Source organism: Corticium candelabrum, chromosome 8 (assembly GCF_963422355.1).
Source record: "Corticium candelabrum chromosome 8, ooCorCand1.1, whole genome shotgun sequence".
In the NCBI taxonomy this organism is placed as follows: Eukaryota; Metazoa; Porifera; class Homoscleromorpha; order Homosclerophorida; family Plakinidae; genus Corticium; species Corticium candelabrum.
The window spans coordinates 5,786,885-5,804,200 of NC_085092.1; the positions used below are offsets into that span (position 1 = coordinate 5,786,885).

Consider the following 17,316-nt stretch of genomic DNA (forward strand, 5'->3'; position numbering starts at 1 on the left):
ATAAAATAGATCAAAATATATATAATATGTAAATATTTTAAATATTTATATATTTAGAATATTTTATATATTTTAAATATTTTTTATATTTTAAATACTTTTTATATAAAATAAAAAATATATAAAATATATAAAATATATAAAATATTCAAAATATATAAAATATATAAATAAATAAAGTATAAAAATATATAATATATATAAAATGTATAAAATATATAATATACAAAATATAAAATATATATAAAATATGTAAAATATATAAATAAAATATATAAAATATATAAAATATATAAAATATAAAAAATATATAATGTATATAAAATATATAAAATATATAAAATAATAAAATATATGAAATATATAAATATATAAAATATATAAAATATATAAAATAATAAAATATATAAAATATATAAATATATAAAATATATAAAATATATAAAATAATAAAATATATAAAATATATAAAATATATAAAATATATAAAACATATAAAACATATAAAACATATAAAATATATAAATATATAAAATAATAAAATATATAAAATATATGAAATACATAATATATAAAATATATAAAATATATAAAATATAAAAATTTAATAAATTACTGTCAAGTACGTATAGAAATTTAAATGTTTTAACTGAGCACAAATTAAATTAAATTAATAAAATATGTATTATGTATGTATAAAGTACATGTTAAACACACATTACAGAATTATATAAAAAGTAATAATTTATATTTTACCATAAATAATGCCTGCTTAACTTAAATAACTTAACTACTATGTAAGGAAGTCGCCGAGAAATAGAGCGCATGGGCTAAGAAGCGTCATCAAGTTCCAAACGCTTTCCCCCGTATGTACTGTTGCACGTGACAGGTATGTCACTCCTGCTACTTTCGATCCAATATACGTACCTATCACGTGCAGTAGTACATACGGGAAAGCGTCTGGGACTGAGGCTAAAAAAATTTAGTCTCAAGTAACAAAAAGCATTTATATCAATGATTTCTATTACAATAGCCTGTTGCAATAATATATTTCTAACTTGCTAGAGTCTATGCAAGTCTATGCACTATACTAAAACTATGCAAAACTCTCTCCTACACGGTCTGCACTACAAACGTGTTTACCTCTCTGTTTCTTTAGTTATACATCGCTCCCACGCGAATTTGCTTCTGTTGTAGCTAAAGGCACCAACTGACAACAATGAGGACAAGTAACCGCAGACGACGAGATCGCAGACAAGACATCTTGCATAGCCTCCAACTTCTCCTCCAATTTCTAGTCAATGCACAGCATAATGTAGACAAGCTAACTATAGATTGAGTCTTGTATATAAAAGCCGCCCTCGAATAGAATCCGCATTTTTATGTTTGAACAACACAAACCGCCCTCGAATAGTGGCTGCGTCTAAAGTATTTGTGACGAGTCGGGCCCCTCCCTCTCCACCCCCCACACCCCGGCAAGGCCGTGGAACCCAGTCCGACCGGTCAGACACAATAACCACTTCAGGTTTGAGGTATATATATATATATATATATATATATATATATATATATATATATATATATATATATATATATATGATTAAATAAGTAATATATAATATAATATCGGTTATCAGCAACTGTAAACTGTATCTGCAGTCTCATCAAATAACTATAAATATTTGTAGAGAGAGCGTGCAACCTTTGACATTCAATACACATATCGGGGAATATTTATCGACACTGATTATATAACGCACGTTTGGTCACTTCTTGTACCGCACGTTAGGCCATACCCATTTAACGCACGTTAGACCGCACAGGTTAAATTTTGTTCTTACGACCCTGAATTATTATTAGGGGGTTTGGGGGGTTCAGTACTGTACTTCATTTCTTCTACAGATATCATGTGAGTAACATCTCATAGTGTACAAGTCAAGTGGTGATGCCAGTCCCATTCAAATCAAAACTAGAATGCTAACAGTCTCATATACATCTCGCGGTACTGCAAACGCATATAAACTGTATAGTGAAAAAGGTCTGAATGACGTCACTTCCGCATTCTACTAGCGACCAAAACTCCTGGCTTGCGACCAGATTTTTAATTTAGTACCATGCAGGGACGCATAAATTGTATTGTAAGAAAAACACCGGGTACTCAAGGCAACTGTGCACTCTCATCAGCGTCATGCATGAAAAGAACTGCCTAGGAAGTGAATCATAGAACTTGAAATTTATAGATACCGTAATCGTGCCTGCATGCATGTCTTGCAGATTGTGGCGATTGCATAACTAAAGCCCCAGAAAGTTTCATCTTCTAGGCAGCGGCTTCTATATACGGGACTTCATTGTTCTTGCAATTTTAATTAAGCAAAGTATATATATATATATATATATACGTGTATACAGACTATTTAATATTAAAGGTAGAAATGTCAACATGCGTTTTGATTTCTCTCTACCTTTAGATCTCCAATTGTCGTCGGATTGTTGCAGTATTCATCCTCTTGCTGTTGTTGCAAACATTTCAGCAAATCTTTGCGATCACTACCGACCGATGATGCCACAGAAGTCATCTCTACGTCTCCGTCTTCTGTCTCTAGTTCACCCTAGAAATGCACGCACGACTGCAAATTATGTACGTCTCAGTGACGTACGTCGGTAACTATTGCTAGTTGCACCTCGTGTCTTCGAAGACAAGGCGTCACACATCGAGCAATCAGAAGAACGACGTAATATTGAAGATTAAACGGTGGCACGAATATCGGAGAATTCATGATTTCGAACAGCAACGCCGCTCTCGCAAACTTCCACTCGACATCTGCATGATCCTTCAAATAGAACAGATAATTGAGTAGGCGATAAAAGCATGAAAACTAATTTTAACCAAACAATTTTGGTCACGTGATTTTTACTTATACAATACTTGCAGTGTAAAAGCAGCAAATTAATCATATAGGTAATAGATTTTTAGCACCATCTGTCTGTTGTGTATATCACACTATGTGGTAATGAAGAAGGTGCTAATGCTATTTAAATGACTACAGAGTCGACGGAACGCGCGTTAAAGGGGTAAAACTTAACGCACGCTACAAGCAGTAGACATACCAATTATAATTAACAGTATTTGTAACTTAATTTAACGTAACTCATAAAATATACGTCTAGAACAAGAAAACACACTTACTAGGAATTTATTCTAGTAACCACAATTGGCATATAAAATTTGGTAAATGTATTATTTTACATCAGCTATTTCAATAGATAGTTGGCTAAAGTTAAAGTTTAATAAAGTAGGACAGCCACTAAGACTCCGTCCGGTCGGCCCTAAACCTTCCCTAGATTACGTCTAACTGACTAGACAACTCTGTTAGCGCGCGGTAGTTTAAATGTTACAGTTTTAACGTGCGTTAAGCTGCACACTCAAATTTTGCCGCCTCTCAATTGCAAAGCGCAAATACCAAAATATTCTAAAATTTTAGAATTAAGCAACACATTATATTCATATACATACTTGGACTTTTTGAAATGCATTCGTCACTATTGCCACCTGCATGTGCAAACGCATATTACATACGGGCATGTCAATTGCATGGATATCTGATTACCAATAGATTGACTAGAACGACGACGCCGACCAATAGCCAGAGATTCAACAGTAATTTTCCGATCACAGATTCGAGGTCAGTGACGGTGGTGAAGTCGTCGACGTCGATCAATCCGAACGATGCATAGAACAAGCTACTGAATGACGAAAGCAATCTAGACACAATTAGCAATGCTCACTTTGTCTTAGCAACGTCACCGTCGTGCATGTTTATAAGTCAATTACGTATTTCATAGAAAAGAGATCGACAGCATCTCACTACCTACACACTAGAGCTACACGTAGATTGTTAACTAAAGAAATCACGTGCTGAATTACTCAAACCTTATTGGTCAAACGTTCCGCTCCGTTACGTCGAATCGAACACCATCCTATTCCAACGTAACGTAACGTAACGTAACGTCAGTAGCGTAACTAGGCATGAGGCAGCCGAGGCAGTTGCCTCGGTAAATAAAATGGGTGCGGCGTTGCAAAAATTTTGCTAGATGTATCAGTTAGTAGATAACAGAAAAGATCGGGCATTCTGCACGCGGTTACCGAACAGAAGAAGTCCTCTTTCACCACAGTTCTCGCACTTAGCTAGCGCACGTTCACGGCACGTGAAGCACTTGCCACACACGTGACTGAGAAACCGAGAGGTTAATTAGTTAATTTATATAAACTTGCCTCGGTAAAAATTTAATGCTAGTTACGCCCTTGAACGTAGTGTATCCTAACATAACGTCACCTGGTTTACAGACGACGCTCGTAGGTTATGTTACGTTACGTTACGTTGGTAAGGTATGTGAACCAGTGAATACCATCTTAAGGCTGATTCACACTGAGTACGTAACGTAACATAACGTAACGTAGGCGACTTTACATTATGCAAGATCATTCACACTGGCGAATTTTGTTGCTCTAACATACCGTATTGACTTTCGTAACATAAGAAGTTGAGATGGATTCAACTTTTCCCGGTTGACGTAAGCAATTATCCAATCATGGAGCAGTGCCTGGGTGTCTCTCCTGAGGATGCGCATTTCACTGCTGTAAGATGGTACCGACAAGCGGCTTATTGACCTTGTACGCGAGTATCCGTGTTTGTACGACGTGGTCGGTCATTGACTAAGGCGTGGTATTCCCCTAGATAGCGTACCTGCACTAGAAACTCTATCTAATCCACATTTTCGTTTCGTCGATCTTTTTGTCTCCGAGAAATAAGAAGAAGCAGTACTATATAAGAAAAGGCGTTTCCTCTGCTTAGTTAAATGTGACAAACGTTTCCATGCGTGACATCATGCATACGGGACGCTGAACGTATGCGAGGAGCTCAATGTGAATGTTATTTAAGTTAAATGTCATGTTACGTTACGTTACGTTACGTTACGTACATCGCCATACGTTGATAAAATACGTTACGTTACGTTAAGCGCTCAGCGTGAATCAGGCTCTAGATTCTACGTATACGTAGCCTTGAACTCCCAGACCAGAGAGCGGTTGTAAATTCTAATTGGTTTAGCAATAATTGGTTATGCTAAGTGCACTAATGTTAAGTGCACTAACGCTGATTGCGTGCGTGTGAAATCCTCGTAGGCGGCTGAGTGCACGCCAGAGCCGTGATGAAGACTCTGGTGCACGCACGCATCTTAGTTTTAGTTTCAGCTTCGGTTCTTCGATATTTTCAAGCCTGAGGTGACAGGACATGCACAGCATGCAGCGTCGCTAGACCATCACCTTTGACAACCGGTCGGGCGGTAGTCTCGCTAGTCGAGCGGTTAGACTAGCTAGCGGTCTGCCGAAGAATCAAAGATTCGTCGTTTCATGCCGTCTACCAAGATATCGCCGCAAACACTGCAGACGTCTCTTCTTTGTTCGTGAGATCTCGTGGCATTTACAAATGATATGTTGATCTAGGTAAAACCATCCTACGCTGTTACTCTACCATTTAGCATTGCTTGTGATAAATACTTCCGAAATCGTTTTAGTATCGATTTGGTCCAGACTAGAGTTCGCGCGCTTCGCGCGTTCTCTGATCTGGAAATTCGAGGCTAATGTATACGTTACGTTACGTTAGCTGTTTAACGTTCCGGTACGTTACATTACGCTTGGTCAAGGAAATATGTGAACCGACCTCTATATTAACTAAGGCCGGTTTACATACGTATCCTACGTTGGATCAACGTACGTAACGTATAACGTAGCGAGCGTCGTATGACCAAGGTGACGTTACGTTAGGATACGATACGTAAATACGATACGTACGTTGGAATAAGATGGTGTTCTATTTCGACGTAACGGAACGGAACGCTTGACCAATAAGGTCAGCATGCGATTTCTTTAATTAACGAATCTTACGCTAACCAAGAGAGTGACGCAACCAAAGTTCAGATTACGCAAAACTGAAGTTGAACGAACGTAGTCTGTAAATAGCATCTACACGTTACGTTACGTTACGTTACGTTACGTTACTCTGTTCAGTAACGTTGCGGTATGATACACATGCATTACGTTTGGTCAATGGGATCTGTGAACGGGCCTCTACACGCACACACACACACACACACACACACACACACACACACACACACACACACACACACACACACACACACACACACACACACACACACACACACACACACACACACACACACACACACACACACACACACACACACACACACACACACACACACACACACACACACGTTCACAAAATACAAAATGTGCACGTCGTGTGTATGTATATATACCCTTTCACGACGGCTGGAACGACTTGCTGGTAGATTTGTTCAGCGCATTGGTATTGTAGTTGCCTACGCTCGTTCCACGACATACTTGCGATATCCGTCCCGTTAGCCACAGCGCGAAGGCATTCGTTGTCCGAAATGCCGTAGGCGGACGCGGTATAGACGACCGTCATCGCAACAGCAAACGCCAACAGAAATACGAACCAGATAACGAGAAACGACGCCGTCTCTTTTAGAATCTTCTTGAACGCGACTTGGATTGGTCCGATGGTCTTGAACGGTCGCAGATAGGCGAGCAAGCGAAGAATGGCGACAACCGCACCCAGACCATACAGCAATGTAGAAACACGCAAGTACGGACCCAAATCGACGTGACTCTCATCGAAATACCACGCGCCACAAAGATCGGCAGTGCGAATTGTAAAGTGAAAAATCAATAGAACAATCATTGTGATGTCGAGACAGTTGAGCCAACTGCTAAAATACGAGCGCACACCTCGGATTACCATCTCGCCGACCTCGCGCGCCATCAATCCCAGAACAAAACCGAAAAGAATGTGGTCGCCGATATCGGGCTGTATTGACACGGGTAGACCGGTAATCATCGTACAGTCGTTAACAAAGAGGGAAATGAAGAAGATGTATGTGATGACCATCGCACAATATCTGGCCGATGGTGGAAAAACGTCGAGCACGAATGACCTCGTGAACGAGTGGTAGTTGCGACCGTAGCGAGGTAGAGCGTAAAAGAGTAGAAGATATGGAAGGAGGATGAGCCTGAAGAGGCAGAGAAAACCTGTAAGTACCGTGTGCGTCGCTGACGAGCGCCGACGACCGTACCACGTCTCCTCGAGAAACTCTTGAACGTTGTTCTCTGCAATAAACTGGCGAAAACATTCCATTAGACTACAAAAATAAAATTAGTTGTTTGACATAAGCGCGCGCATCAATTTTAAGCTAATAAACGAGTTTTTAAAATTTGGAGCATACAACACCCGCTTAAACAAGTAATTCTATTTTTGTGCTTTACCGTGCAATCGTGTTATCAACACGTTACCTCTTTCTGCTTGTTTTCGACGGCAGCAAACAAAACCTCCGTGCTCAATTCGGTTAGCGAAGAATTCTGCGAGTTTGTCATTGCGATTGCAAACTTTTCTAACCGACCGCTGATCTCCAAGTACTTCTCTACGTCCAGCTTACTCTCCGCTAGTCTTCCCATTTGACCGGCAACTTGAAGTGCCGTGATGAGTGGCCGCTTTGACTGAACGATGACGTCATCTTCTGCCAATACCGACACGTGTTCGAACTTCAGGCGTTTTGTCATTTTAAGCGACGGTACGGCGGCTCCTGCATTGAGTAACGCGCACACTACTTGCTTCCTGCTTGCAGCCAACGCGCTAAATAGCGGACTGTCTCCTTTAGAGTTGAGCATTTCCATCATGTTCTCATCGCGGGATATCAAAAACTTGACGCAGTGTGAGATAGTTTCATAGTCTTGTAGCCTTTCGTTTGCGTTCAAGTAATGCAGTGGAGTATTGTGAAGCGAATCGTGTACGTTAGTACAAATTTGGTAGCCAGGAGTCGCCAGTTCCAAGATACGTAAAGAACTTGCCATAGCGCCGAGATGAAGAAGACTCATTCCTCGACAGTTGACGCCGTCGACCGGTAGGCCGTACCTGACGAGAAGTTCGACTTTCTTCTCGCAGTCTTGGTCGACTGCGGCCGCCTCGAGTACAAATTCGATATCATAACTCTGCCACTCTTGTACAGGATCACACATGTCGAGAAGAGCCTGCAGTTAGGAACAATCAAGTTAGACATTTAAACTTTTGATATCGTCCAGTCTCCAGACATTGCATGCAAAATTTAATAGAACACATTACAGCATTTCTGTTTGTTAAATAGTGCTTTCATGTACCGTATTCCGCGTTTATTACAGATTGCAACGTTCTTATAGTCTTGAAGTTAGAGCAAAATTCCATTGTATGCACACAATGTGTACGACCATTCACATCACATTGAATGAAGAACATTTTATACACTAACTATAGTACCTCCAGAGCAGCTCCTGAGCAAATGGTAATTGTAAAGCGTAGATAATTCCTCAAATGTGTTGCGATGTGGCTTTGATAATCTCGTTTCGCATGCCGCCTCACAAGACTCGAGTGACTTTTCGGGTCGCTAGACGTTGCCAGAAGAGTTTGTAGAGGAGAAAGGTGATTGCCCGCAATGACGTACGGATTAGCGCCAGCTTCCAATAGAACAACCAACAAATCATCATTCGTAGTCTCCGACAGAGTCAACTATATCGCAAACACTGAACAACAGTCTCGCGTAGCCAGACCTTCGAAATACGCGGGGCGGATTCGGCCACTCGCTGGGTCCATGCGCCCAGCGTACACAAAGGTGTGGCGACGCGAGACTAACTGAGAACAACAAACCATTCATGCATACATGTGTGTTACCAGTAGTTGTAACGGCGTGTGTCCGTCATCGTTTATGGCGTCGATATTTTTTGATTTCCTTGCCAGTAAACGGAGCTCTTCTTTTGTTACTTCCTCTTCTGCGACGGCAACGTGCAACGCCGTCCACCCACGACCGTCACGAGCATCTACGTCGGCGCCATAATCAAGCAAAATTCCGATAGCTAGAGACGAGAAAGTCACAACGGCGTTCAGTGTACACACTTCTTGCCGAATACTGTCAGTCGGTCAGACCTAACGCGCGTTAAAAGACATTTGCCGGCGTACCTTAACTTGAAACCCAAGGGCATCATACAGCGAGCAGCGGCAGTATTTTAATTTTACACGGTGGGAATCAGAATCATGTTTGTCAATTGTGGACTGGCTTTGTTGCACCATTAAAACCTTTGATAAATATATTATCTATTTAACTAGTTTTACGGTATCCGTACGTGTAGGCGCCTTGCGTTGGTGAGTAACACGTTCAATGGAGTTTTCTGACTGACCTAGCTAGACAATACGTATTTGTCGAAACCCCGTCATGGAAGTAAACATTCAAACTTCCTAGTAAATTTACATTACGTTTCTAACCATCATATTCCGGACGCGAGTTCTCGGTTATCCGTTTTTGAACGCAGTCCCTACCACATCATACATGTATGTATCCAAGTTGTAATTGAGCACACCAAAGAGAGCATTGTACCTCTTCTCTGCTTGGACTGAGATTGAAAACTGTGCGGAGCCTTGCATATCCCGTTCATCCGACAAACGCATCGTTCAACGGACAGCAGCGTTTAAATTGCACACGCATCCTTCAGCCTAGTTACTTATATATTGCTAATCAACAACTCTTTACCTACAAATCGTGTTGTTACCCTGCATGTCAGCCAAAATCTGTATGAGTTACAGTCAGTCAAACGCCCGTGGTAGCGGCGCCAGTCGTCCGACACCCATTTTCTTGCCTTCCCACCTTCTCAGCAACAACTCTAGGTTTTAAATGACTGCAGTTGATTAAATTCAGTTATCTGAAACGCCGCAGAATGCAGAACGCTTGCCTAGAGTGTGTTGACGGCAATTCTGAGTCATTTCTCTTACAACCTTCAGTGTCTTGGGACTCTAGAAGCTTTTGTCGAAGCTCATGTTGGCGATGACATTTGCATTGTGGGAGATTTCAATGCTGATCCTAGGAGATATTCTAGATTTGGCGTAGCTTTGAGAGAATTCGTTGAAGAATGTCACTTGTGCATTGTAGATCAGCTGTTGTCACAGTCATCATCTATTACCATGACTTACAGATCTGATAACTGTTATTCTACCTCATGGATTGACCACATGATATGTACACTACTTCGATCTTGAACAGCATTGTCGAGATCAATGTTATTGATGAATCTGACAACTTTTCTGATCACTTCCCATTAATTGTATCTGTTGAGACTTCTGTGTTTCAAGAAAAACAAATTTTGATAACAATGATCTCAATAGTGAAACTGCTTCTTTTGAGCAACCATTGTGGAAGTCTGTTAGTGCAGATGACATTTCTAATTATCAAGACTTTCTCTGGCAGTTATTTGCAGATATAAGCTTTTCAGTGCACTTGGCTCATTGCCCATCGTCGTGTGACTCACATGAGCATCGTGAACAGTTGGAAGGTTACTTATCTAACATAGTCTGTCTGATGCATTCTGCTGCATATCATTGCCTGCCATTGAAAGATCAGTGCCAAAGTAAAATGAGTGATATTAATGGTTGGAACCAATATGTTCGTCCTTATCAGGTGGCTGCACGACAGTCTTTTGGTCAGTGGGCAGCGTCTGGAAAGCCAACCAGTGGTCCTGTCTATGAACGACTAAAAAGATATACCGAAGAGATACGTTTAGATAGAATAGCCGGTCACATGTTAGGGGGCTCTAACTCTCAATTTTGGAAGACAGTTGATAAGCTGAAATCTTCAAAACTCTCACAAGCAACATCCATTAATAGATTATCTAATGAAATCGATATTGCACAACTCTGGAGAAGTTACTTTCCTGAGATGTATGACATGTCTGGTACAAGTCAAAATAGACAATCACAATGTCTATACAGGGAGGTACCGTTTGAATCTGAGTTTGTAGTAGAAGCTGACATGGTTGAGAAAGTCATTCAGTCTCTGATGGGCAATAAAGCTCCCGGTTCGGACAATATCTGTGAGGAACACTTGATGTATGCCCCAGGTTGCGTCATTGCTCATATCTCAACTCTTTTCACTTGTATGTTGATTCATGGCTATATGCCCAACTCCATGACAGATGGGATTATAGGTATATAACTCTGTCTGCAACAATTTCTAAGATCTTGGAACTCGTGTTAGCGGACATGTGTAAGTCTAATCTTCAGTCAAGCGATCTTCAATTTGGCTTTAAGCAAAAACATACTACAACTATGTGCTCATTTCTAGTACGAGAGACTATAGAATATTTCAATACGAGAGGATCTCCTGTATTTTCTTGTTTTATGGACGCCTCTAAAGCCTTTGGCAGGATCAGTCATAATACATTGTTTGGCATCTTGGAAGATTGAGGTCTCAATCCATTCATTTACGGTTACTGGAATACTGGTACAAAAATTTGAAAAGCAGAGTTAAGTGGGGACGAGTCTTATCTGATACATTTGCTGTAACTACTGGTGTGCGACAAGGTGGTGTCCTTTCACCATTATTGTTTTCTATTTACATCGACGATCTATTGGTAAAGATTAACAGGTCGGGATATGGTTGCAGTGTTGCAAAAGCTTATCTGGCTCCTCATATGGCTTACAACAATTACTACATATTTGTTCTACATTTGCTGTTGAGAGGCACTTAGTGTTTAATTCTTCTAAGACAAAGTGTATTCGTTTTGTCTCCAGTAGAGCATCGCGGTTGTCAACGTTGCCACTATCTATGCTGATTCTTGATGGGAATATCCTGGACTTTGTTGAAAGCTGGAAACATCTCGGGCATATTATGTGCGCTGATATGAAAGAACCATTGTCAATTGAGTTTGAGATGAAGAGGTTTTTCTCATCTTTCAACTCCTTTTTACCATCAACTTAAAGGAGCCACTCCGATTGTGTTATGTCGTTTATTACAAGCATTTTCAGCTGTATTTTATGGCTGTCAGTTGGGGTGTTGCAGTAATAGTCAACTACATAAAGTACGTGTAGCGTGGAATGATGCTATAAGGAAAATTTGCAATTTCAGAAGAAGAGGATGTCATGTCGATACAATGATTTATTCCACAGGTCTTTTGCCTTTGTCCGAGATGCTGACGAAACGAAAGCTACAGTTTTTGTCTTTTCTAATTCAGTCTAAAAACAGTGTTATCGCGTACATTTCATCTCTTATGTATAATTCTCATCAGTCGTCCTTTTTTACTTCATGCCGGGAATGGGAATTGCATTACTGCCAAAGCCACAGTAGAGTACTGTCGAGACAGTCAATTGCTCATGACATTTGGAAGAACGTTGATTTATCTCTATCTGAGTCTGGGCACGAGGCTGCAAGCTTGGCATACCATTGGTTGTTTGAACCAGCTAGAAGTAGTAAATCAGTACTAGAAAACTTGTTTTCAGTAGTTTGATGCCACAGTAGTTATATTACTTGTTTGTTTGTTTGTTTCTGTTTTTGCACCATTGATTTTAATGAATGCGACGTCAGGTTATAATTATAACAACCACGCCTCCACTAAAACGTGTAAACGATGTCTCTTGAACGAACTAGAAGACGACGACAACCGAAATCGATGAGAGGGCACCACTGAAGTGCTAAAACGCTCTTTTACCCTTTGCAAAGAACATCGATCGCTGCGTAGCGCTCGTTGACAAGGACTTTACGTAATCTAATTCAACTTTACCTAGGAGAAGCAGGGGTGAAGGTTCTAGCTGCTCTGATAGTAAACAAAGTTCCTGCATTCGGTGCAGCTGGTTGTACCAACGATGACGTGCTGCCTTTCGTGATGGAGCAAGGTCAGGCAATGGTAGATATCAAACTGAGATAGAAACACTTGCATACGTCCTAGTCAGAGCCAAGTAACAATTTAGGGACCTTGAAAGAAAAGCACGGGCTGTTCCTGTGCGAATTGAGAAAATGTGCTCACCGCAAAGCTCGAACATGGATGACGTGAATCGTCTGCTACATCCGGTGCATCAAACCTGTGCAGTTGTGCTGCAAGACACTCAAGAGTTCAAATTCTTACGCTGGGAAGACTAGACAGTACCGGAGGGCTAGTAGATGTCAACGGAGTGAGCTTGTCTACGGCTTGCGATCTCTGCCAAAACTCCCACAACGCAAACAGACGTCGATGTAGCACAACGCAAACAGACTTCGGTAGCACAACGCGTACAGATGTCGATGTAGCACAACGCAAACAGACGTCGGTTGCACAACGCAAACAACACGCATGCAGTTGCTTACTCATACGCGTGCTGTAGAGCCTGCAGACCATGCAGTACACTAGGATGTAATGTTGCATGGATTGTTGTGTTCAGGAGGTAAGTAATAGGCAAGTGTTGCAAAAAATACACATACTATACAGTGTACCTAAAGAAGGTACACTGCATGTGCTCAGGAAAGCGTATAAATTGCTCACAACAGCCTAGCTGATACAAAAAGAGGTGCGCTGCTTAGAGCTCGCTCGTGACTTACACCACCCGAGTACGTAACCCTAGAGAGAAGCTTTGATTGTACATGCAAGTTAGTGGTGGTAAAGAAGATTAATTAATCAACTCTGCAAGATACAGCGTAAGTTTACAGAGTCGTAGGGTAGGGCAAATCATTTGCTAGTCAAAATTCAAGACAACTCAATTCTAAGCGAAATTCTATTCAGGGATCTCTTATTTGAGATAAATAATGCAGTATCCTTCATCGTCAAATAGATATCGATGCCAAATAAATCACTGTCTGCTAGAGGGTCAATGCGTACATGCTGCTGCTCTTGAGCATCAACAGGTGATAATATGTTTGCCATGTTGACATTGTTGTGGTCACCCAATCTATCAGAGAGTGCGGCCTTCCCAATCTAGCAGGGATGCGAAGAATCTAAAATGGCCGCAGTATCCAAACGCGTCCTATCCAGATTTCCTAGAGCTCAGTAAAAAATCTTAGTACCGGCAACCTAACGCTAGACTGTAAACGGTCCGAATGGTAGCCAGGCTACTTACGCTGACACTAGTAGTCTCAGATCTAGAATTTACGTCGACTCGTCTAGGAAACATGTCACATTCCACTTTTGTCAGCCAGGCTATGTAGCGCCTCACTCACATACCCATCCCTACATACCCATCATTTTCTCAAAATGTTTCTAGACTTGTTCTCTAAAGTGACTATGCGTCACTATCAATTTATCTTAAATACGCATTGACCGGGCAAAAGAAACGAACTTCTGCATCTTCTACTTGCAACTTCTGTTTGCGTTGTGCACGGAGCTTAATGCGTTGCGAAACCGACGTGTGTTTGCGTTGTACTATCAACGTCTGTTTGCATTGTGCATGCAACAGACGTCTGTTTGTGTTGTGCTAAAGACGTCTGTTTGCGTTGTGCAACCGAAGTCTGTTTGCTTTGTGCTACCGACGTCTGTTTGCGTTGTGCAACCGACGTCTGTTTGCGTTGTGCAACCGACGTCTGTTTGCGTTGTGCTACCGACGTCTGTTTGCGTTGTGGGAGTTTTGGCAGAGATCGCACGCCATACTTGTCAGCAGAGAACATTCAGCAGTTTCCGCTACTAACCGTTGATGAGTCAAATAAAGGTCAAACGAATTGGGAGCCGTACGATATTTCCTTCCAACTCTCTCTCATCACATTATTACCTGCAGACTGCTGCTTCAAAGAAAAAAACAACTGTCCGACGAAAGGGGCGTTACCTCGACTCAATGAGCGTACGCTATATATCTCTCTTGGAGAGTAGCAAATGGAGACGGTGATAGTGTTGTTGTGTTAGCTAGTCACCTCTAAACCTATCTCAGGTGCGAACTTGCAGAATGGCCTTTGCGTTTTCATGGGGGAGGTCGTGTCCGGTGAATGATGGTGGTGTCCGATGAACGGGGTCGCAGAGAAGGATCACGTTTACCGTCCTAGCATAACCGTTTCAAGCCTTTGGAAGTCCCGCGTCTGGAATCACAGTCTCTACTAATCCTTCTTACTGTAGGCTCTAGCAAAGCTCAGTCTTACTTCGTTTACTTCTTGCACGGCTGTCCGATGATTGATGGTGTCCGATAACAGGGGCGTCGCTCTACTAGGCATCTAGACGTAATCTAAACTATTAGGAAGTTTGCATGTTTACTTCCATGACAGCTAGGATTTCAACAAATGCGTATTGTCTAGAGTAGGAAAAGTAATAGCTGGCAGCGCGGGAAAAATCTTGAATCTCGCTAACTATACATCGCAAACAGATAATTCTAACATCATTAGGAGGTTAGTGATGACGAGAAGACAAATACATAGAGCTTGTTTCTGATCAGTATTGTACAACTACAGAATTGGCTACTTCCTGTATAGCACGCGATGTGATTACGCCCTCATGACCAATTAGAACGACCATCTGTGACTTCACACGCGCCGCCAGGTCAATTGTGGCATTCTAATCACTACAGGGGTCATCTGTTCCAGAAACAAAGGCTTCTTCGCTTTCCGAAGTCTCTTCTTCTTCACGCCTTACTTCAATGAGAACACGGTCGACCGCTTCTTCAACTATCCCGTCGGTCTCTCGATGAACCCGCTTCCGTTTTGATGTGTAATGTAATCTGTATACCTTCCGTGATGCCCCTCCTAGGCTCCTATATCTGCATAAACGTTTGCCGCAATTCCTACACTGCCAGCTATTGCTTTTCCTACTCTAGCTAGGACTCGGCGTTTCAGTAGACGGTCTGAAAACACCGTTGGATGTGTTACGGATACCATACAACTAGTTAAATATAATTCGCTAACGCGGTAAAGAGGCGTCGAAAATGGATGACACACAGAAACAACACGAAAATCAACGATTACCATCATGCAAGATACATTGCAAGCCTGATGTCGCGCAGACATCGGATCATATCTGTACACGCATGCTGCGACTTCCACCAGTTCTCTCTATACAATCGCGTGTATACTAACTAGATGGTTGCACATCGATCCGCATGCGAACCTATAGACGTCACTAGACTTTTCGGCAGACCACAACACGTGACCGACCGAAACAACGTTTGAGTAAATTTATTTGACTTGTGTGTGTGTGTGTGTGTGTGTGTGTGTGTGTGTGTGTGTGTGTGTGTGTGTGTGTGTGTACGTGCGTGCATGTGCGTGTGCAAACAAACTGATAGATATCCATACACAACTCATAGCACAATAGTGTATGTATGCATGGCTGATGCCTATAATGACGAAGTACATATACCAACTAGCATGCACTGCATGCACTAGATCTATTACCTTCTTGTCTTGTTGCTCTCTCGTCACTCCAATGAACTTGCAGTACGGTGTGCATCGTCGGTCTTCCTTGCGAGTTGACGTCGTTGAGCGTCGATTTCGCGTTACGTGCTTGCAGTACCTTCCTGATGAAAGCTCCGTCAGCGCGACCTCGTTCGAGAAGACGCTCCGATGGAGTTCCGATCTGATTGTCGTCGTTAGAATCCGTTTCACAAGCAGACGGCCCACCTTCCGCCATTTTCTTGTAATGTGTAGAACAGGTGTACAGTACAGTGAGCACACACACAACAACAAGTGTGTATGTATGTAACTGGACTGCTTCCAAGTGATGTGTTGTTGTGTAGTGGCGATTGATCTGAATGGAGATGAGACGAGCTGAAATATGATTGGGTATCTGTGGTAGGTGTTCCTAATTGTGGACACGCCCCGGTAATTTGAGTTACAAACGTTGTTTCTTTGGTAACCTGCAACGAAGAGAGAGGAAAACATGTCCGATGTACGCACCAATGTCTAAGCTTTGGAACAATATCTGTATGACTAGAATCGCACAACTTCTGCTATCGCACTAGCAAAATATACGGGATAACGTCTGTGAACAGCCTAGACGGGGGTGTATCCTAATTGTGGACATTTTTTTCTCCGCCACAGAAAGCGACTGGGTCTGAGTAACAGCTGGCCGGACTAGATACCTGAATGGTTGCCTCACAAGCTGGTATTTTGGGCCGCAGTCAAAACCATGTTCTGGTGTGTATCACCACGATTCACCTGCCAAACTGCTGGCACCTACAAGGTTTCTCCCATCACGTCCACAAATTCGAGGTATACGAATCGATATTTTGTTGGATCATGAGAGTGCCTGACGTTAGTTAATTAAGCAATTATCGAGTACCTTAGTAATGTTTTGAGCCTACAGTTACGTTGACTGTAACGTGCTAAAGATGTGCATTATGTGCATGGAGCGAACGTGTATTTCCAGTGCAGCAAACACGTGAATATATTTACTCATACTAGATCTAGACATCAGTAATCCACTGAGAATCTAGCTGTTTTCACTGCTACTACATCTGGCCACAATAGGGTATGAAATGA

General features: G+C 41.6%; 2 protein-coding genes across 2 annotated transcripts; both read right to left on the bottom strand.

The window, feature by feature from the left end:
* Positions 1 to 1,024: 1,024 nt before the first annotated feature.
* On the bottom strand, positions 1,025 to 7,664 carry LOC134183507 (transient-receptor-potential-like protein). The gene is made up of 7 exons (XM_062651066.1): positions 7,397 to 7,664; positions 6,343 to 7,223; positions 3,609 to 3,762; positions 3,515 to 3,550; positions 2,682 to 2,831; positions 2,463 to 2,609; positions 1,025 to 1,294 (listed from the first exon to the last, which is right to left on the bottom strand). Exons 1-7 carry the CDS (start codon positions 7,661 to 7,663, stop codon positions 1,160 to 1,162), a joined length of 1,770 nt encoding a protein of 589 aa, XP_062507050.1. The 5' UTR covers position 7,664; the 3' UTR covers positions 1,025 to 1,159.
* Positions 7,665 to 16,579, bottom strand: LOC134182942 (ankyrin-3-like). Its single transcript, XM_062650384.1, has 5 exons — positions 16,231 to 16,579; positions 8,805 to 8,986; positions 8,394 to 8,642; positions 7,734 to 8,131; positions 7,665 to 7,686 (listed from the first exon to the last, which is right to left on the bottom strand). The coding sequence occupies exons 1-5, from the start codon at positions 16,463 to 16,465 to the stop codon at positions 7,665 to 7,667; spliced, it is 1,086 nt and encodes a 361-aa protein (XP_062506368.1). The 5' UTR covers positions 16,466 to 16,579.
* Positions 16,580 to 17,316: the final 737 nt, after the last annotated feature.